This window comes from Pleurodeles waltl, chromosome 11 (genome assembly GCF_031143425.1).
Source record: "Pleurodeles waltl isolate 20211129_DDA chromosome 11, aPleWal1.hap1.20221129, whole genome shotgun sequence".
NCBI classification, from domain to species: Eukaryota; Metazoa; Chordata; class Amphibia; order Caudata; family Salamandridae; genus Pleurodeles; species Pleurodeles waltl.
In genome coordinates, this window is record NC_090450.1 from 1,012,826,640 (window position 1) to 1,012,848,510 (window position 21,871).

At 47.8% G+C, this 21,871-nt stretch overlaps 1 protein-coding gene across 2 annotated transcripts in view; it reads right to left on the reverse strand.

Moving 5' to 3' along the window:
- Positions 1-21,871, reverse strand: part of TMEM132C (transmembrane protein 132C) — a 1,220,720-nt gene that overhangs the window by 141,370 nt on the left and 1,057,479 nt on the right. For both annotated transcript variants that reach the window (XM_069215371.1, XM_069215372.1), the window contains exon 6: positions 991-1,196. In XM_069215371.1, the coding sequence (XP_069071472.1) occupies positions 991-1,196 (206 nt within the window). The remainder of the gene's footprint in view (positions 1-990; positions 1,197-21,871) is intronic.

Consider the following 21,871-nt stretch of genomic DNA (forward strand, 5'->3'; position numbering starts at 1 on the left):
CAGCGGTCCTACACAGATATCCTACACAGAGGTCCACATGGCTGAAGAGATCCTGCACAGATATCCTACACAGAGGTCCTACACAGAGGTCATACATGACTAAAGACGTCCTACACAGAGGTCCTACACATAGGTGCTACACAGAGGTCCTACATGGCTACAGAGGTCCTACACAGCTATCCTACACAGAGGTCCTACATGCCTGAATAGGTCCTACACAGATATCCTACACAAAGGTCCCACACAGAGGTCCTACATGGCTACAGAGGTCCTTCACATAAGTCATACATGGCTACAGAGGTCCTAAACAGAGGTCCTACACGGCTACAGAGGACCTACACACATATACTACACGGAGATCCTACACGGCTACAGAGGTCCTACACAGAGGCCCTACAGGGCTACAGAGGTCCTACACAGTGATCCTACAAAGAGGTCCTAGGGGCAACAGAGTTCCTAAACAGATATCCTACACAGAGGTTCTACTTAGAGGTCCTACACAGAAGTCCTACACAGATATAAAGGTCCTATACAGAGGCACTTCACAGCTACAGAGGTCCTACACAGCTATAGATGTCCTACACAGATATCCTACACAGAGGTTCCACACAGAGATCCTATACAGCTACAGAGGTCCTACATAGAGGTACTACACAGAAGTACTACACAGAGGTCCTACATGGCTAGAGAGGTCCTACTCAGAAGTCCTACTCAGAAGTCCTACACAGAGGTCCTACACAGATGTCCCACACAGAGGTACTAAACGGAGGTGTCAGAGATTTCGATCTGCAGGGGCAGCCGCGGGGCCCAGCCACTCAGCTAGCCACTGTCATGCTCGCTGTGTGGACCCTTACCTCCTGGTGGTGACAATGGGGACCCTCCACCCCTTGATCTGTCTGAGTTTGGTGTCAGAGATCTCGATCTGCAGGGGCAGCCGCGGGGCCCAGCCACCCAGCTAGCCACTGTCATGCTCGCTGTGTGGACCCTTACCTCCTGGTGGTGACAATGGGGACCCTCCACCCCTTGATCTGGCTGAGTTCGGTGTCAGAGATCTCGATCTGCAGGGGCAGCCGCGGGGCCCAGACGGTGATGTGCAGCGGGGCGCTCAGGTACTGGTACGTGAAATTCACCATGGCATCCACCTTGCCTTTCATTTCCTTGCCATTCACAAACACATAGTCACATCTGTCAGAAACCTGCAAAATACAACCAAGAACAACCAACATTAAAAAAACACTCGATGCACAGCAAATTTGGAATATGAAAAGCGAAACAGGTGAATGACAAGCAAGTGGGCTTTGGGTTAGGTGAAGCAAGAGCTAACTTCAAGCAGGTAACTCATTGTTCATGACAAGAGCAGCCAAGTCTTTGATGAAACTGCCCTGACAAGGAGGTATGTCAAGCTGGATTCTGGCTTATAAGATGTTCTATCACAGTGTTACATGGTTTGTAGTTTACACATTGTTGTGGGGTGAGTGATGATGGCATGACCTGCAAACGCGGAGTATGGGTTCACCAACAAGACCTAAAACGTGCTTTCAGACCCTTTAATAACATTTGAAACCCTTTACCAGAACCCCACCTACATACCTAGGTCCAGGAATTCAAACCTAGAACTCACTCTACAAACATAGCATCACAACTAGGAAGTAACTAAACAAAAAATGACTGTTTTTTCAAAAGTACATCACAACCTGAAAATGGAAAACTGTGGAAGGAGCCAACACACCTACAAACATTGGAGCAAGCCATCAAAGCTAGAATCTGACCTACAAATATAGGAACAAGCCTAAAACCTATGTTTCAAACTATAAACTAAGGAGGAAACCCACACATTCTGAAACAGCTTAAAACTGTTTAATCCAGTTGACGAACCCCAAAAATGGGCTAGATATCCACAATCCAGGCTACAATTGGGAACCCAACTGAAAACACATAAACCAGCATACAAGCAGCCTTCGATTAATACTCACCGCCATCAGTATCAAGATCGCTCCATATGTCGATGACACGCAACTTTCCTCCCTTGACAACATTCACTGACACAAAAAGTGTCTCAAACTAATCCAACATTGGATACTAAGGAGATATCTTTAGCTCCACTTCCAAAGAAAGATCTTTCTGATCACAGGTAGCATCAAATAACCACAGACTCAAGTTGTCTATCAAATATGAACTGACCGCCTCACCACCACCGCCGAACAATCACTTGAATTCACCCTTCGAAGAGAGAGTTCCTTCAAGCAAACCATCAACCTTCTAGTTGAAGCCGATTTTCAGATGACAGTTCAAGCACTAGTTCTTGCTCACTGGAATGGAGGCAGTGCACTACTTAAATGGCTTCCCAACACCACTCAGGCATCTCTGGGAGGAATCCAGATCCCTCCAACGCTGCAAGAATTGAAACCCCTCCCCTCAAACGTACACCATCTTCTAGAGCAGTTGTATCAGGTTCAAAGTTCTGCATATTAGGCTGCGGAATTAACGCATGTATGACACTGCCATGCATGATTTTACCACACATTCCTTAACATTTCCGCCTTTTCCACGCATGCCTTTACCACACACATACCTTTACCACACATGATAAGTATATTTAAGGTAAGTAAAACCCACATATACATGTATTGTGAGGCATTCGACCCCACTTATCACTGAGAAAATAAATCAATGCTTTAGCTCAAGCTGGCACTATGAGACGCCCAACATTTTGGCCGTCAAATTGTGTTACATTTCAAACCAGGAAGAGACGAGAAGTCAGTTCTGCCAGTTAGAGTGACATTGAAAAAAGAGATTGGAATTGTCGGCTGTTCAGCCCGGCGTGCTTCACGGGGAGCATATGCTACTGTAGCATAATTCTTGTGACTTGGATTGTGTGATTTCATTTATGGGGGTAGGAGCACAAATTAATATTGAAGATTTGTGGCTGCCAGGTTGCAGCACTAAAGTCCATTGGTATACTGCACAATCTTTTCTCAAAATGACACGCTTGTTATTGGTACAGAATATACATTTGACTCAGCGCTCTTACATAAAACCCCTTTCCACCCTATTTACTGGGTACCTCTGTGTATCTCCCCACCCATCCAGCTCCATTCACTGCAAATGATTTGGATTTTTTTCAAATTTTCAAATGCTTATTTCTGGTGGATACAATGCAGTGTGGCAATCAGCCACTACCTTTTCCTAATGAACCCGGTCAGCTGCCCATGGACTGTGAAAAGTGTCTGCTAGCAAATGATATAGTTGCTATAGATTGGGATTTGTTTCACTCAAACAGAAAGAGAAGGGAAGCTGTGTTGTTGAACTTACTAGGCATGGCAAGCAAGGAGGTTTTTGAATATCTCAATTTTACTTCACCTTCAAAGTGTGGAGATAGGGATTCTGACTGCTTCACAGAGGCTTGGAATTGATTGGAAGAACATTTCATGGAGAATCCACAGATAGTTATGGAAAGGTTTATCTTCATAACCCGCCATCAGCTCATTATTGACTTTATAGATTATCACGTGGCGAAGGTCAGTACTTGCTGCAAACAGTGATTTTGGTAGCCCCGTTGATCTGTTCATTGGAGATCAATTCATCAGGTGTTCCAACAAAAAGACTTCCTTCTGGCATCTCCAAATCTGTTCAAGATTCCATTTCTCAATTTAAAACAACTGTGTATCCAGCAACCAATGAAATGGAAACCAAATCTGGCAACAACATGACAGGGAAAAACAAAAAGGACAAAGCTTGAGAGAAGAATCAGCAACTGTATGTTGTTAGCAACAATGTGCTATTTAGCTACACACATTGTGGTGCTACAAATCACATGACTGTACTTAGATCTTGTCCTGTTGTGGGAAAAGTGTGGGAAAGTGGATTATTTCTCCAATTTGTATGACACCAGGTGTTATAGGAAACATTTCTTTGAACAAGATGCCAATGGCCAGGATGATTCAAAGTCCCATGTGGTTTTAGGGTGTGTTCTGGAGACTACACAAGAAAACACAGCCTCAGGTGTTGTCAGTTGAATTTCAGAGAATGATTTATGTTGTTGAAGATTTATCTGACAATTTGAAATTGGATGATAATATTAAGTTAGTACAATCAAGTACAGCGGAAATCAATATTTTAGAAATAGCTGAAGGATATTTTAATTGTAAATTGTATTATTCACATTGATGTCAAAGTGTTGATGTAACGGCATATTCAAGGAGACAATTTACAAATGTTTCAGAAATGATATTTGGCCATATAGAATTAACAAGAAGATAGATATGTACGGTGGGGTACTTCACCACCAGAAGTTAATTTAAAAACAGGCATATGGGGGGCAAAGTCTGTTTTTCAAGTGATGATCAAAGTGTCTTTGGATGGCATCATCAGGGCACAATTGGAATGGCCCTTAATCCCAATGCCAGAGTTCCAATATTTTGTGTTGATATTGTTGACACCAAAGGTTATTGTAGGGTGGAGTATGGTGAGATTCCAGAAAAACTGTTGGACAGATTAAAATCAGTATTTCACAAGGATCTGAGGAATTGTATTGGATTCATGTACAACACTGTAATGAAACAAGACTCTGTCCCTATGAAACACATATTTAGAGGTTTATCCCTGGATGCAATGGAAGGCTGTCTATCACGTTACAGAAGTTATGTTCTGCTAGATTGATTGAGACATTTGATGCTTCTGAATGGGTTTCCCCTATAGTTCTGTTGAGGAAGGAAGTGGGAACTTTGAGGTTATGTGTGGACTTAAGATCAGTTAAGAATCAGCTTTTGGTGGATTGTCATTGCTACTCCATTTTCAATAACTACTAGAAAGTAAATGGAACCAACATTTTCTGCACTTTAGACCTTAAATTGGCATATCATTAAATTGGATTGACTGAACAGTCTCATGACAATACTTTATTCATCGCACCTGAAGCACCTTTGAGGTATAACAGGATGCCATTTGGTTGAGTGTTCACCACTTCAGTGTTCCAGAAGTTTATACACATTCTCCATGGGAGTATCAAAGTGGTAGTGGCAATCCAAGATGTCATTTTGACCTTTACTGATTCTATTGAGAAAAACAATCAAATATTATATTATGATGGTCCCTCCATGGCATTATGATGGTCCCTCATAGCATTATGAGGGTCCGTCTATGGCATTATGAGGGTACGTCCATGGCATTATGAGGGTCCTTCAATGGCATGAAGAGGGTCCTTTCATGGCATTATCATGGTCCCTCCATGACATTATGAGGGTCCCTCCATGACATTATGAGGGTCCCTCCATGGCATTATGACGGTCCCTTCATTGCATTATGAGGGTCCCTCCGTGGCATTATGACGGTCCCTCCATGGAATTATGTTGGTCCATCCATGGCATTATGAGGGCCCCTCCATGGCATTATGAGGTCTGTCCTTGGCATTATGATGATCCATCTCTGGCATTATGATGATCCCCCTGTGGCATTATGAGGGTCCCTCTGTGGCATTATGAGATTCCCTCCGTGGCATTATGATGATCCCTCTGTGGCATTATGATGATCCCTCAGTAGCATTATAATGGTCCCTCCGTGGCATTATAATGGTCCCTCTGTGGCATTATGAGGGTCCCTCTGTGGCATTATGAGGGTCCCTCTGTGGCATTGTGAGGGTCCGTCCATGGCATTTTGACTAGTCCCTCCGTGGCATTATGATGGTCCCTCCATGGCATTATGAGAGGACAGTCCGTCCATGGCATTGTGACGGTCACTACATGGCATTATGACGGTCCCTTTGTGGCATTATGGTGGTCCCTATGTGGCATTATGAGGGCTGCTCCATGGCATTATGAGGGTCCCTCCGTGGCATTATGAGGGTCCCTCCATGGCATTATGACGGTCCCTCCATGGCATTATGAGGGTCCCTCCATGGCATTATGAGGTCCCTCCATTGCAATATGATGGTCCATCCATGGCATTATGAGGGTCCTTTCATGGCATGATGATGGTCCGTCCATGGCAATATGATGGTCCCTCCATGGCATTATGATGGTTCCTCCATGGCATTATGACGGTCTGTAAATGGCATTATGAGGGTCCTTCAATGGCATGAAGAGAGTCCCTCCATGGCATTATCATGGTCCCTCCATGATATTATCAGGGTCCTCCATGACATTATGACGGTCTGTCCATGGCATTATGCGGGTCCCTCCATGGCATTATGAGGGTCCCTCCATGGCATTATGAGGTACCTCCATTGCATTATAACGGTCCCTCCGTGGCATTATGAGGGTCCCTCCGTGGCATTATGAGGGTCGCTCCGTGGCATTATGACGGTCCCTCCATGGAATTATGTTGGTCCGTCCATGGCATTATGAGGGCCCATCCATGGCATTATGAGGGTCTGTCCTTGGCATTATGATGATCCGTCTCTCGCATTATGATGATCCCTTCATGGCATTATGAGGGTCCCTCTGTGGCATTATGAGATTCCCTCCGTGGCATTATGATGATCCCTCCATGGCATTATAATGGTCCCTCTGTGGCATTATAATGGTCCTTTTGTGACATTATGAGGGTCCGTCTGTGGCATTATGACTAGTCCCTCCGTGGCATTATGACGGTCCATCCATTGCATTATGAGAGGACGGTCCCTCCATGGCATTGTGACCGTCCCTACATGGCATTATGACGGCCCCTCCATGGCATTATGGTGGTCCCTACGTGGCATTATGAGGGTTGCTCCGTGGCATTATGAGGGTTGCTCCGTGGCATTATGAGGGTCCCTCTGTGGCATTATGAGAGTCCCTCCGTGGCATTATGACGGTCCCTCCGTGGCATTATGACTGTCCCTCCATTGCATTATGATGGTTGCTCCTTGGCATTATGAGGGTCCCACTGTGGTATTATGAGGGTTCCTCTGTGGCATTATGAGGGTCTCTCCATGGCATTATGATGATCCGTCCATAGCATTATGATGATCCCTCGGTGGCATTATGAGGGTCCCTCTGTGGCATTATGACGGTCCCTCTGTGGAATTATGACAGTCCCTCTTTGGAATTATGAGGGGATGGTCCCTCCATGGCATTATGACGGTCCCTGCATAGCATTATGATAGTCCCTGCATGGTATTATGACAGTCCCTCCATGGTATTATTACAGTTCCTACATGGCATTATGAGGGGACGGTCCCTACATGGCACTATGATAGTCCCTCCATGGCATTATGACGGTCCCTCCATGGTACTATGACGGTAACTACATGGCATTATAAGGGGACGGTCCCTCCATGGCATTATGATGGTCCCTGCATGGTATTATGATGGTCCCTCCATGGCATTATGAGGGGACGGTCACTACATGCAATTGTGACGGTCCCTACATTGCATTATGACGGTCCATCCATGGCATTATGGTGGTCCCTACGTGGCATTATGAGGGTCCCTCTGTGGCATTATGAGGGTCCCTCCGTGGCATTATGACGGTCTCTCTGTAGCATTATGACGGTCCCTCTATTGAATTATGATGGATCATCCATGGCATTATGGTGGTCCCTACATGGCATTATGAGGGTCCCTCCGTGGGATTATGACAGTCCCTTCATGCCATTATGATGGTCCCTCCATTGCATTATGATGGTACTTCCATGGCATTTTGAGTGTCACTCCGTGGCATTATGATGGTCCATCCATGGCATTTTGAGTGTCCCTCCGTGGCATTATGATGATCTGTCCTTGGTATTATGACGGTCCCTCCGTGGCATTATGACAATCCCTTTGTGGCATTATGAGGGTCCGTCATGCCATTATGCGGGTCGCTCGATAGCATTATGAGGGTCCCTCCGTGGCATTATGATGGTCCCTCCGTGGCATTATGAGGTTCCTCAGTGGCATTCTGAAGGTCCCTCCATGACATTATGAGAGTCCCCCATGGCATTATGAGTGTCTCTCCATGGAATTATGTCTGTCTGCCCATGGCATTATGGGTGTCCCTCTATGGCATTATGAGGGACCGTCCGTGGCATTATGATGGTCACTCTGTGGAAATATGAGGTTCCCTGCGTGGCATTATGATGATCCCTCTGTGGCATTATGATGGTTGCTCTGTGGCATTATGAGGGTTGCTCCGTGGCATTATGAGTGTCCCTCTGTGGCATTATGATGGTCCATAAATGGCATTATGACACTCCCTCCATGGTATTATGAGAGTCCGTCTATGGCATTATGATTGTCCCTCCATGGCATTATGAGGATCCCTCCATGGGATTATAATGGTCCCTCCATGGCATTAGGAGGGTTAGTCCATGGCATTAGGAGGGTCCCTCTGTGGCATTAGGAGGGTCCCTCTGTGGCATTATGATTGTCCCTCCGTGGCTTTATGATGATCCGCCTATGGCATTATGAGGGTCCCTCCATGACATTATGACGATTCCTCCATGGCATTATGATTGTCCCTCCGTGGCATTATGATGGTCCCATTTGGCATTATGAAGGTCCGTCCGTGGTATTATGAGGGTCCGTCCGTGGCATTATGAGGGTCCCTCCATGGCATTATGTTGATCCCTCTGTGGCATTATGATGGTTGCTCTGTGGCATTATGAGGGTTGCTCCGTGGCATTATGAGGGTCCCTCTGTGGCATTATGATGGTCCATACATGGCATTATGACCGTCCCTGCATGGTATTATGAGGGTCCATCTATGTCATTATGATGGTCCCTCCATGGCAATATGAGGGTCCATCCATTGGATTATGGTGGTCCCTCCATGGCATTATGAGCGTCCCTCCATGGCATTAGAAGGGTCCCTCTGTGGCATTATGACGGTCCCTCAGTAGCAATATGACGGTCCCTCCAATGCATTATGACGGTCCCTCCATTGCATTATGGCGGTTCCTCCATGGCAGTATGGTGGTCCCTACATGGCATTATGAGGGTCCCTCTGTGGTATTATGACAGTCTCTCTCTGGCATTATGATGGTCCCTCCATTGCATTATGATGGTCCCTCCATGGCATTTTGAGGGTCCCTCCGTGGCATTGTGATGATCTGTCTGGTGCATTATGATGATCTGTCCGTGGTATTATAACGGTCCCTCCGTGGCATTATGACGGTCCCTCCGTGGCATTATGAGGGTTGCTCCGTGGCATTATGATGGTCCATAAATGGCATTATGACGCTCCCTCCATGGTATTATGAGGGTCCGTCTGACATTATGATTGTCCCTCCATGGCATTATGAACGTCCCTCCATGGCATTATGAAGGTCCCTCCATTGGATTATGATGGTCCCTCCATTGGATTATGATGGTCCCTCCATGGCATTAGGAGGGTTGCTCTCTGGCATTATGATTGCCCCTCCGTGGCTTTATGATGATCCACCTATGGCATTATGAGGGTCCCTCCATGACATTATGACGATCCCTCCATGGCATTATGATTGTCTCTCTGTGGCATTATGATGGTCCCTCCATTGGATTATGGTGGTCCCTCCATGGCATTATGAGGGTCCCTCCGTGGCATTATGATGATCCCTCTGTGGCATTATGATGGTTGCTCTGTGGCATTATGAGGGTTGCTCCGTGGCATTATGAGGGTCCCTCCATGGTAATATGATGGTCCATACATGACATTATGACCGCCCCTTCATGGTATTATGAGGGTCTGTTTATGGCATTATGATGGTCCCTCCATGGCATTATGAGGGTCCCTCCATTGGATTATGATGGTCCCTCCATGGCATTGTGAGGGTTCCTCCATGTCATTAGGTGGGTTCCTCTGTGGCATTATGATGGTCCCTCCATGGCATTTTGAGGATCCCTCTGTGGCATTATGATGGTCTGTCCGTGGCATTATGAGCATCTGTACGTGGTATTATGACGGTCCCTCCGAAGCATTATGACGATCCCTTCGTGGCATGATGGTCCCTACGTGGCATTCTGAAGGTCCCTCCATGACATTATGAGTGTCTCTCCGTGGCATTATGAGTGTCTCTCCATGGAATTATGTCCATCAATCCATGGCATTATGGGGGTCCCTCTATGGCAATATGAGGGTCCGTCCGTGGCATTATGATGGTCCATCTGTGGCATTATGAGGTTCCCTCCATGGCATTATGATGATCCCTACGTGGCATTATGATGGTTGCTCTGTGGCATTATGAGGGTTGCTCCGTGGCAATATGATTGTCCATACATGGCATTATGACGGTCCCTCCATGGTATTATGAGGATCCGTCTATGGCATTATGATTGTCCCTCCATGGCATTATGAGGGTCCCTCCATTGGATTATGATGATCCCTCCATGGCATTAGGAGGGTTCCTCCATGGCATTAGGAGGGTCCCTCTGTGGCATTATTATTGTCCCTTTGTGGCTTTAAGATGATCCGCCTATGGCATTATGAGGGTCCCTCCATGACATTATGACGATCCTTCCATGGCATTATGATTGTCCCTCTGTGGCATTATGATAGTCCCTACGTTGCATTATGATGGTCCTTCCGTGACATTATGAGGGTCTGTCCATGGCATTATGAGGGTCTGTCTCTGGCATTATGAGGGTCCCTCTGTGGCATTATGGGGGTCCCTCCATGGCATTATGATGATCCCTCTGTGGCATTATGATGGTTGCTCTGTGGCATTATGAGGGTTGCTCTGTGGCATTATGATGGTCCATACATGGCATTATGATGGTCCCTCCATTATATTATGAGGGTCCGTCTATGGCAATATGAGGGTCCCACCCTGGAATTATGAGGGTTCCTCCATGGCATTAGGAGGGTCCCTCTGTGGCATTATGACAGTCCCTCTGTAGCATTATGACGCTCTCTCCATTGCATTATGACGGTTCCTCCACGGCATTATGGTGGTCCCGACATGGCATTATGAAGGTCCCTCCGAGGCATTATGACAGTCCCTCCGTGGCATTATGATGGTCCCTCCATTGCATTATGATTGTCCTTCCATGGCATTTTGAGGGTCCCTCCGTGGCATTGTGATGATCTCTCCATGGCATTATGATGATCTCTCCGTGGTATTATGACAGTCCCTCTGTGGCATTATTACGATCCCTCTGTGGCATTATGACGGTTCCTCCGTGACATTATGATGGTCTCTCCGTGGCATTATGATGGTCTCCTTGTGGCATTATGACGTTCCGTCCGTGGCATTATGCGGGTCGCACCGTAGCATTATGAGGGTCCCCCCGTGGCATTATGAGTGTCTCTTCATGGAATTATGTCCATCAGTTAATGGCATTATAGGGGTCCCTCTGTGGCATGATGAGGGTCTGTATGTGGCATTGTGACGGTCCCTCCATGGTATTATGAGGGTCCGTCTATGGCATTATAATTGTCCCTCCATTGCATTATGACGGTCCCTCCATTGGATTATGATGGTCCCTCCATTGGATTATGATGGTCCCTCCATGGCATTAGGAGGGTCCCTCTGTGGCATTATGATTGTCCCTCCGTGGCTTTATGATGATCTGCCTATGGCATTATGAGGGTCCCTCCATGAGATTATGACGATCCCTCTATGGCATTTTGATTGTACCTCTGTGGCATTATGATGGTCCCTACTTGGCATTATGATGGTCCCTCTGTGACATTATTAGGGTCTGTCTGTGGCATTATGAGGGTCGTCCGTAGCATTATGAGGGTCCCTTGGTAGAATTATGAGGGTCCCTCCATGACATTATGATGATTCCTCCGTGGCATTATGATGGTTGCTCTGTGGCATTATGATGGTTGCTCTGACATTATGAAGGTTGCTCCGTGGCATTATGAGGGTCCCTCCGTGGCATTATGATGGTCCATACATGGCATTAGGACGGTCCCTCCATGGTATTATGAGGATCCGTCTATGGCATTATGAGGGTCCCTCCATTGGATTATGATGGTCCCTCCATGGCATTCTGAGGGTTCCTCCGTGGCATTAGGAGGGTCCCTCTGTGGCATTATGATTGTCCCTCTGTGGCATTATGAGGGTCCCTCCATGACATTATGATGGTCCCTCCATGGCATTATGATGGTCCCTCCATGGCATTATGAAGGTCTGTCCGTGGCATTATGAGGGTCCCTCAGTGGTATTATGATGATCCATCTATGGCATTATGTGGATCCCTTCATGGCATTATGATGGTCCCTCCATGGCATTATGAGAGTCCCTCCATGGTATTATGAGAGTCCCTCCATGGCATTATGATGAACCCTCATTTCATTATGTGGGTCCCTCCATGGCATTATGAGGGTTCTTCCGTGGCATTATAAGGGTCCCTCCGTGGCACTATGATGATCCATCTATGGCATTATGACGGTCCCTCCATGGCATTATGATGGTTCTTCCATGGCATTATGAGGGTCCCTCTTTGACATTATGATGGTCCCTCCATGGCCTTATGAGGGTCCCTCCTTGACATTATGATGGTCTGTAGGAAAGTGCCTCTGTTGACATGGTTACCGCCACCACACTTTTTGACTAGTGTTGATGCCAACTTTGATTGAAAGTATGCTAGGACCCTGCTAACCAGGCCCCGCTACCAGTGTTCTTTCCCTAAAACTGTATGTTTGTTTCCACAATTGGCACAGCCCTGGCACACAGTTAAGTCCCTTGTAAATGGTACCCCTGGTACCAAGAGCCCTGTGGCCAGGGAAGATCTCTAAGGGCTGCAGCATCTATTATGCCACCCTAGGGGACCCCTCACTCAGCACATGCACACTGCCTTGCAGCTTGTGTGTGGTGGTGGGGAGAAAATAACTAAGTCGACATGCCACCCCTCTGAGGTTACCATGCACACAAACCACTGCCTGTGGCATAAGTAAGTCACCCCTCTAGCAGGCCTTACAGCCCTAAGGCAGGGTGCACTATACCACAGGTGAGGGCATAGCTGCATGAGCAATATTCCCTACAGTGTCTAAGTCCATTCTTAGACATTGTAAGTGCAGTGCAGCCATATTGAGTATATGGTCTGGGAGTTTGTCATTACGAACTCCACAGCAACATAACAGCTTCACTGAGTACTGGGAAGTTTGGTATCTAACTTCTCAGCACAATAAACCCACACTGATGCCAGTGTGGGATTTATTGAAAAATCCACACAGAGGGCATCTTAGAGATGCCCCCTGTATGTTGGCCAAACTGCTAGTGTAGGACTGACCGGTCTGCGCCAGCCTTCCACTTTCAGACAAGTTTCTGACCACATGGGGTGAGTGCCTTTGTGCTCTTAGTGGTCAGAAACAAAGCCTGTCCTGGGTGAAGGTGCTTCACACCTCCCCCCTGCCGGAACTGTAAAACCTGGCAGTGAGCCTCAAAGACTCAAGCCTTGGGTTACAGTGCCCCACGGCACTCCAGCTAGTGGAGATGCCCACCCCCGGACAAAGTCCCACTTTTGGCGGCAAGTCCGGTGTGAAGATTAGGGAAAACAGAGAGGAGTAACCACCCCAGCCAGGAGCACCCCTAAGGTGTCCAGAGCTGAGGTGACCCACTCCCTGCAGAATCCTCCATCTTGGTTTGGGGGGCAGGGACCAAGGACCAATAGGGATAGGAATGTGCCACCCTCCCCAAAGTGAGTGAGCACAAGGAGGGTGTAGCCACCCTCACGGATAGTAGCAATTGACTACAGCCCTCTGACCCCTAAAACGCCCCTAAATCTAGGATTTAAGGGCCTCCCTCAACCCAGCTCACCAGATTCCTGGAGAGCCAACAACAACAAGAAGGACTGTTTAGCTGAAACCCCATCAGAGAAGAAGGAAGACGACAACTGCTTTGGCCCCAGCCCTACTGGCCTGTATCCTGCTTCAAAGAACCTGCAAAAAGACCAGCAACACATCCAGCTGGCCCAGTAACCTCTGCCAACTCCAAAGGAGTGCCCTGCACCCAAAAGGGCCAAGAACTCCTGAGGAAAGCGGCTCTAAGGAAACCTACAACCGAGGACTCCCACCTCACTCCGTATGCGTGAGCCTTGACACCTGTGCACTTGACGTCCACGGCCTGTGTCCAGGTAGTCCACCCAGCAAGAGAGGGTCCCCAGGCGATTGCGAGCAAGCTCCCCCCTGGGTTGACCTCTCCACCCCTCCACGACAATGCCTGTAGAGGGTATCCTAAGGGCCCCCCTGACTGCAAAGCTCCGGTCAAAGACATCTGACGCCTAAGACCACACTGCACCCGCAGCCCCAAGGCCTTGGAGAAGCCGACCCCCAGTACCTCAATGTTCAGCAGGCGGCCCTCCTCCCTGTCTGACCGGGGGTGTGCCCGAGACACCCCTCTGGACCTCACCTGCAGCCTCTGAGTAACCCCCGGAGTCTCCTCATAGATTAGCATTGGAAAACTGAGGGTCTGTTTGCACCCTGCACCTGGCTGCCCCTGTGCCGCTGAGGGTGTGTGTTTGGTGCCTACTTGTGGCCCCTCCAGTGCTCTTCTAATCCCCCCTTATCTGCCCTCAAAGTCACGTGTACTTACCTGCAGGCAAGCCTGAGTCCAAGTACCCCCCTCTCCATAGAAGCCCACGTTAAAATTGCTCAACTTTGACCTCTGCACCCGGCCGGCCCCGCGTTGCTGGTGGTGGGTGTTTGGGGTTAACTTGAACCCCAACCGGTGGACTTCCTAAAACCCAGAGACTGAAATTGTAAATTTGGTACTTTCCTGTAAACCGACCTAACATTTCTTTGACTCAGGAACTGTTTATGAAAATTGTACTGTGTCCATTTTTAATACAGATTATTGCCAATAATTCAAGAACTGTATTACTTACCTATTTCAAACAAAGTACTATTGATACCTGTGGGAAATACAAAACTTTTAAGGTACTCACCTGCAACTTGAATCTTGTGGTTGGAAAAATAAATTAAGAAAACACATTTTTGCTACATAAAAACCATTGGTCTGGAGTTAACTCATTGATTTGTGCTTCTTCTATTGTCTGTGTGTGTACAACAAATGCTTTGCACTACCCTCTGATAAGCCTAACTGCTCGACCGCACTACCATGAGAGAGCATTAGTATTATCTACCTTAGCCTCTGTTAAGCCTCTTGGGAACCCCTGGACTCTCTGCACATTATATCTCACTTTGATATAGTGTATACAGAGCCAGCTTCCTACATGGTCCCTCCTTGGCATTATGATGGTCCCTCCGTGGCATTATGATGGTCCTTCCATTGCATTATGATGATCCCTCCATGGCATTATGATGGTCCCTCCTTGACATTATGATGATCCCTCCATAGCATTATGAGGGTCCCACTGTGGCATTATGATTGTCCCTCATGGCATTATGTGGGCCCTTCCATTTCATTATGACGGTCCCTCCATGGTATTATGATAGTCTGTATGATGGTATGTCCATAGCATTATGATGGTCCCTCCTTGACATTATGACAATCCCTCCATAGCATTATGAGGATTCCACTGTGGCATTATGATGGTCCTTACTTGGCATTATGATGGTCCCTCCATGGCATTATAAGAGTCCGTCCATGGCACTATGAGGGTCCCTCCATTTCATTATGACGGTCCCTCCATGGTATCATGATGGTCTGTATATGGCAGTAGGATGGTATGTCCATAGCATTATGATGGTCCCTCCATGGCATTATGAGGGTCCCTCTGTGATAGTATAAGGGTCCCTTCTTGGCATTTGATGTCTCATTACCAAAGGGCAAAATGTTTAAAAAAACACTTAACAAGGGGCTACTGCCCCTCGAATTAACTTTCTAGGAAGGTTCCTTCTTGCAGGTACTGGTGGTCCACGACCCGCAGCACCTGAGGCCAAGCTAAGCTTGTGGGCAGACGCAGGACGTCTGGTGCCACCTGAACAAAGTTCAGAGGAGGAAAGTCCAGGGAAACACACATCAGGGAGGTCATTAGAGAAGAAGTTGAGCCCACAGCATCAGTTGCAAGCCATGGAGGCCACACAACGATGACGAAGGGACACACAATCAAAGGGAGCTGGGGAAGGGACCTCAGCACCATCTCAGCCACCATCATTAGTACGCAGTGGCCCATAGAGGCGCTGACGAGGCTGACGGAGGTCCTCTGTTGTACAGAGAGGAGTAGGACACAGGTATCTGATGGGATTCACAGCATAATGAGCAGAAAAGTCCACTTTCCTGCCAAGGAGCAGGGGTGAAGCTTCAGAGAGGAAGTTTGGGGTGTTACACCCTCCCCCCAGTAAATGTATATTCTGGTAAATATTTGGGTACAGATGCTTTCAGTCAGGCTTGGTGAGGTATCTGTCAGATTTCACAAGGACATTTTACATACACACAGACAGTATTGGATACACATTCTCTCCATCTCTCGGTTTTGAAAAACTTCAAAAAGGTTTCTTTATTTTACAAGATATTATGATTTATCTCGCTTAATGTCCCTACCAGTCCACAGTCCTCTCCTTTTTCCCTACCTTGTCCGTCCCTCTAACGCGCCCTGCTTATGATATAATGTATTTTAACATTATATGGTTTGAAAATCTGACGCTCACCCCCCTCCCAATTATTAGTGGCCAAGCTACACCCCTGCCAAGGAGCATGGGCCGCGTTGGGTGCAGACGGCCCCTCGCTGCTCCCCTTTGAGGAGGTATTTCGCAGCGGAGCTGTTGTTGCTGAGGCAAGCAGACCGGCCTCTCTGTTTTCTCCGCGAGAAGCCTCGAGGCGCACCTTTCGCGCAGGCCCTGACGCGCCACATTAACATGTAAATAACAGGCAGAAGAAGAAGCAGGCATTAGTTTATCCGGGCGAGAGTTATGCTGCTAATCGTCGCTGTAATCAATGCTGTAATTTACAGCCGCCGCCGCGCCCCATTTATTACTGAGCGCGCTGGTGGGAGGGGGCCGGTCCCATCGCGGGGTACGTAAATCACCCCGAAGGAAGAGGACTGGATCTAGAGCCTCATCTGATGAAGCCATTGTCATGTCTATTCCTCAAGGTGTCATAAACGTCTCGGGAAATCGAGGGGCGCATTAATCAGGCGCTAAGTGGTGCCCCGCTCGCTGAGTGAACTGACGTGTCACAAAGAATTAAGAATGAGCGCGCGGTCCCCGCCACCCCTCATCAGTCCTGCCTCGGAAACTGGTTCGTCAGCCGTAATGAGTACACTGAGCAATATTAATGAGGACCCGCCCCTTGGAAGAGCGTCGCAGGCCCCGTGTGGGTCTGTGGACTTCACTCAGTCCAGGAGGTGGGTGGTGGGTGCGTGGCCTGGCTGGTGGGCAGGGCTGGCTTTAGATGGTCACCCCCCTCCTCCCTTGACCTCTTTCTCGGGTTCCCTCACTACCACCCGACAGAAGTGCCCCTCATCTCTCCATAGCCCCTCCCTCAGGTACAACACATTTGTTTTAAAACACCGGTAAAGGCTGGCTTTAAAAAGGCACTCAATAATTCACACAAAATACAGATCTGTTCTTTGCAGCAGGCACATGAACCCTCTGCGCCACTATATGGAGAGTCAAAACTGACTAGACAAAACTCTGGTCTCCGTCTAACAGGAACATTAATCGCAGGAGTTATCATGACATTTCTATTGCTGCCTGAAAGCTGGATACACAAGGAACTCTACAGCAGATGCTTTCAATCGTAAATTATTGCTGAACACAGCCCCCCTTCGCGTGCCCCAAGTTCCCCCCCCCCCAACAACCCCACCCCAGGGGGCCCTTTCTAGGTCAGTGCCAAGTGTGACCACACAGGTCGCACTGCCATAAGGCCGAACGCTCATTCTACATCATATAACAAAACATATTTAATTACAACATGCCCGGTAAGAGTCACGGGGCACCCTGCCCAGGATGTGGATAAACCCACTATAAAGAATAGCTTGCTTGGCAGCTGGCATTTTCCATAGTCTGTTCTTTGATAGCGCCTTCTCAGCAGAACTAAGCACTATATAAATGGAAGTACAAATAGACATAGGGCCACATTTATCAAAGAATTGCATTGCCTTGGCACCACGCAACGGGGCGCACGAGCGTGGCAAACCTTAAGTTAGATTTATCAAGCCACCTTGCGTGGCCTTGCTTGATTTCATCATCTATAGTGCACGCACCCATTGCCACTGTGCACATGTACCCCTAAGGGTAACAAGTGCACCACAGGAACCCCCAAAACACCGCAGCAGGTAATTCTGAGCCAGGAGCCCCTGATGCTGCTCTGTGCAGTGAGACACGCGGTGCCCCCCTCAGTGGCCACAGAAGCCACGGGTGCAGGAGGGCTGGTCCGAGTGCAGTGCTCGGGGCGCTACTTTGATGTGTTTTTGTGTGAGGGGAGAATGCTGCTGGTGTGAAGGGCCTGGTGCATCTGGGAGCTTTGAGGAGGGCGGCTTGTCACGAGGTGGAGAATGCAGTGGCACGCTGCACGTGGCAGATGCAAACCACACGGTGGGTGCAGTGAATCCAGGGGTGCAGATGCTGAAGGGAGAGTGGGTGCAGTGCACGGCCGTGGACGCAGAAGACACAATGAATGTGTCGGATGTGGAATAGACTCACAAATTTGGAGGATACTGTGGGCGCGCAGGGGTGATATTTTTGTGGGAGATGCGAAAACGTGGTGGTTTTAAGATGTGAAAAGTGCAGTGGGTACAGAAATACGGAGGATTAAATGACTATGGTGGGTTTGACAGATGAGGTGTATGAAAAACTGTGGTGGGTTCACAGATGGGGAGTATGTGGTAGGTTCTGTGAACAAAAGAAGTGTGGCGGGTGCATTGGATTTTAGGGGTCTGGTTGGTGCAATGTATTTTAGGGATGTGGTTGCCACAGTGGAATTTAGCGGGTGGTGAGTGCAGTGAATTATAAGGGTGTGGTGGCAGCACTGAGTTCTACAGGTGTGGTTGGTGCAATGTATTTTAGGGGTGTAGTGAGCACACTGGTTTCTAGAGGTGCAGTTGGTGCAGTGGATTTTAAGAGGGTGTTGGGTGCAGTGAACTTTAGGGTGTGGTGGGAGGTTTCTATTTTGGGTGTGCGCCTAGCACAGTGGATTTTAGGGGTGTGGTGAAATGTGATGGGCATATTGGATTTCAGGGGTGTAGTTGGCGCACTGGATTGTAGGGGTGTGGCTGTCAGTACATTTTCGTGGTGTGCTGGCTGCACTAAGTTTTAGGGGTGTGGTGGTCGCACTGGATTTTATGGGTGCGGTGAGTGCACTGGATTTTAGCACTGTGGTGGATGAAGTGGGTGTTAGGGGTGTGGGTGGTACAATGAATTTTGGGGATGTGGTTATTAGTATATTTTAGGGTTGTGGTAGGTGCACTGGATTTTAGGGGTGTAGCGCACGCACTGGATTTTATGGGTGTGGTAGGCGCACTGGATTTTGATCTATGTGGTTGGTACAATAGATTTTAAGGATGTGGTTGTCAGAGTAGATTTTAGGGATGTGGTTGTCACAGTACATTCTAGGGGGTGTGGTGGGTGCACTGGATTTTATGGGTGTGGTGGGTGCACTGGATTTTAGGACTGTGGTGGATGGAGTAGGTGTTAGGGGTGTGGGTGGTACAATGAATTTTGGGGATGTGGTTATCAGTATATTTTAGGGGTGTGGTAGGCACACTGGGTTTTAGGGGTGTGGTGGGCGCACTGGATTTTAGGGGTGTGGTGGGTGCACTGGATTTTAGGACTGTGGTGGATGGAGTTGGTGTTAGGGGTGTGGGTGGTACAATGAATTTTGGGGATGTGGTTATCAGTATATTTTAGGGGTGTGGTAGGTGCACTGGATTTTAGGGGTGTGGTGGACGCACTGGATTTAGGGGTGTGGTAGGCGCACTGGATTTTACAGATGTGGTTGGTACAATGGATTTTAGGGATGTGGTTGTCACAGTACATTTTAGGGGTGTGTGGACGCACTGGATTTTAGGGGTGTGGTAGGCGCACTGGATTTCACAGATGTGGTTGGTACAATGGATTTTAGGGATGTCGTTGTCAGAGTAGATTTTAGGGATGAGGTTGTCACAGTACATTCTAGGGGTGTGGTGGGCGCACTGGATTTTAGGGGTGTGGTGAATGCACTGGATTTTAGGGGTGTGGTAGGCGCACTAGATTTTATAGATGTGGTTGGTACAATAGATTTTAAGGATGTGGTTGTCAGAGTAGATTTTAGGGATGTGGCTGTCACAGTACATTGTAGGGGTGTGATGGGCGCACTGGAGTTTAGGGGTGTGGTGGGTGCACTGGATTTTAGGGGCGTGGTGGACGCACTGGATTCTAGGGGTGTTGTAGGCACACTGGATTTTACAGATGTGGTTGGTACAATGGATTTTAGGGATGTGGTTGGCAGAGTAGATTTTAGGGATGTGGTTGTCACAGTACATTCTAGGGGTGTGGTGGGCGCACTGGAATTTAGGGGTGTTGTGGGTGCACTGGATTTTAGGACTGTGGTGGATGAAGTGGGTGTTAGGGGTGTGGGTGGTACAATGAATTTTAGGGATGTGGTTATCAGTATATTTTAGGGGTGTGGTATGCGCACTGGATTTTAGGGGCGTGGTGGACGCACTGGATTTCAGGGGTGTGGTAGGCGCACTGGATTTTACGCATGTGGTTGGTACAATGGATTTTAGGGATGTAGTTGTCAGAGTAGATTTTAGGGATGTGGTTGTCACAGTTCATTCTAGGGGTGTGGTGGGCGCACTGGATTTTACAGATGTGGTTGGTACAATGGATTTTACGCGGTGTGGTTCTCAGTGTAGATTTTAGGGATGTGGTTGTCACAGTACATTGTAGGGGTGTGATGGGCGCACTTGATTTCACAGATATGGTTGGTACAATGGATTTTAGGGATGTGGTTCTCAGAGTAGATTTTAGGGATGTGGTTGTCACAGTACATTGTAGGGGTGTGATGGGCGCACTTGATTTCACAGATATGGTTGGTACAATGGATTTTAGGGATGTGGTTGTCAGAGTAGATTTTAGGGATGGGGTTGTCACAGTACATTCTAGGGGTGTGGTGGGCGCACTGGATTTTAGGGGTGCGGTGGGTGCACTGGATTTTAAGACTGTGGTGGATGAAGTGGGTGTTAGGGGTGTGGGTGGTACAATTAATTTTGGGGATGTGGTTAGTATATTTTAGGGGTGTAGTAGGTGCACTGGATTTTAGGGGTGTGGTGGACGCACTAGATTTTTGGAGTGTGGTAGGCGCATTGGATTTTACAGATGTGGTTGGTACAATGGATTTTAGGGATGTGATTGTCAGAGTAGATTTTAGGGATGTGGTTGTCACAGTACATTCTAGGGGTGTGGTATGCGCACCGGATTTTACAGATTTGGTTGGTACAATGAATTTTATGGATGTGGTTCTCAAGGGATGTGGTTGTCACAGTCCATTTCAGGGGTGTGGTAGGCGCACTGGATTTTACAGATGTGGTTGGTACAATTGATTTTACGGATGTGGTTCTCAGAGTAGATTTTAGGGATGTGGTTGTCACGGTACATTTTAGGGGTGTGGTAGGGGCACTGGATTTTACAGATGTGGTTGGTACAATGGATTTTACGGGTGTGGTTCTCAGAGTAGATTTTAGGGATGTGGTTGTCACAGTACATTTTAGGGGTGTGGTAGGCGCACTGGATTTTACAGATGTGGTTGGTACAATGGATTTTAGGGATGTGATTGTCAGAGTAGATTTTAGGGATGTGGTTGTCACAGTACTTTCTAGGGGTGTGGTATGCGCACTGGATTTTACAGATTTGGTTGGTACAATGAATTTTATGGATGTGGTTCTCAAGGGATGTGGTTGTCACAGTACATTTTAGGGGTGTGGTAGGCACACTGGATTTTACAGATGTGGTTGGTACAATGGATTTTATGGATGTGGTTCTCAGAGTAGATTTTAGAGATATGGTTGTCACAGTACGTTCTAGGGGTGTGGTGGGCACACTGGATTTTACAGATGTGGTTGGTACAATGGATTTTAGGGATGTGATTGTCAGAGTAGATTTTAGG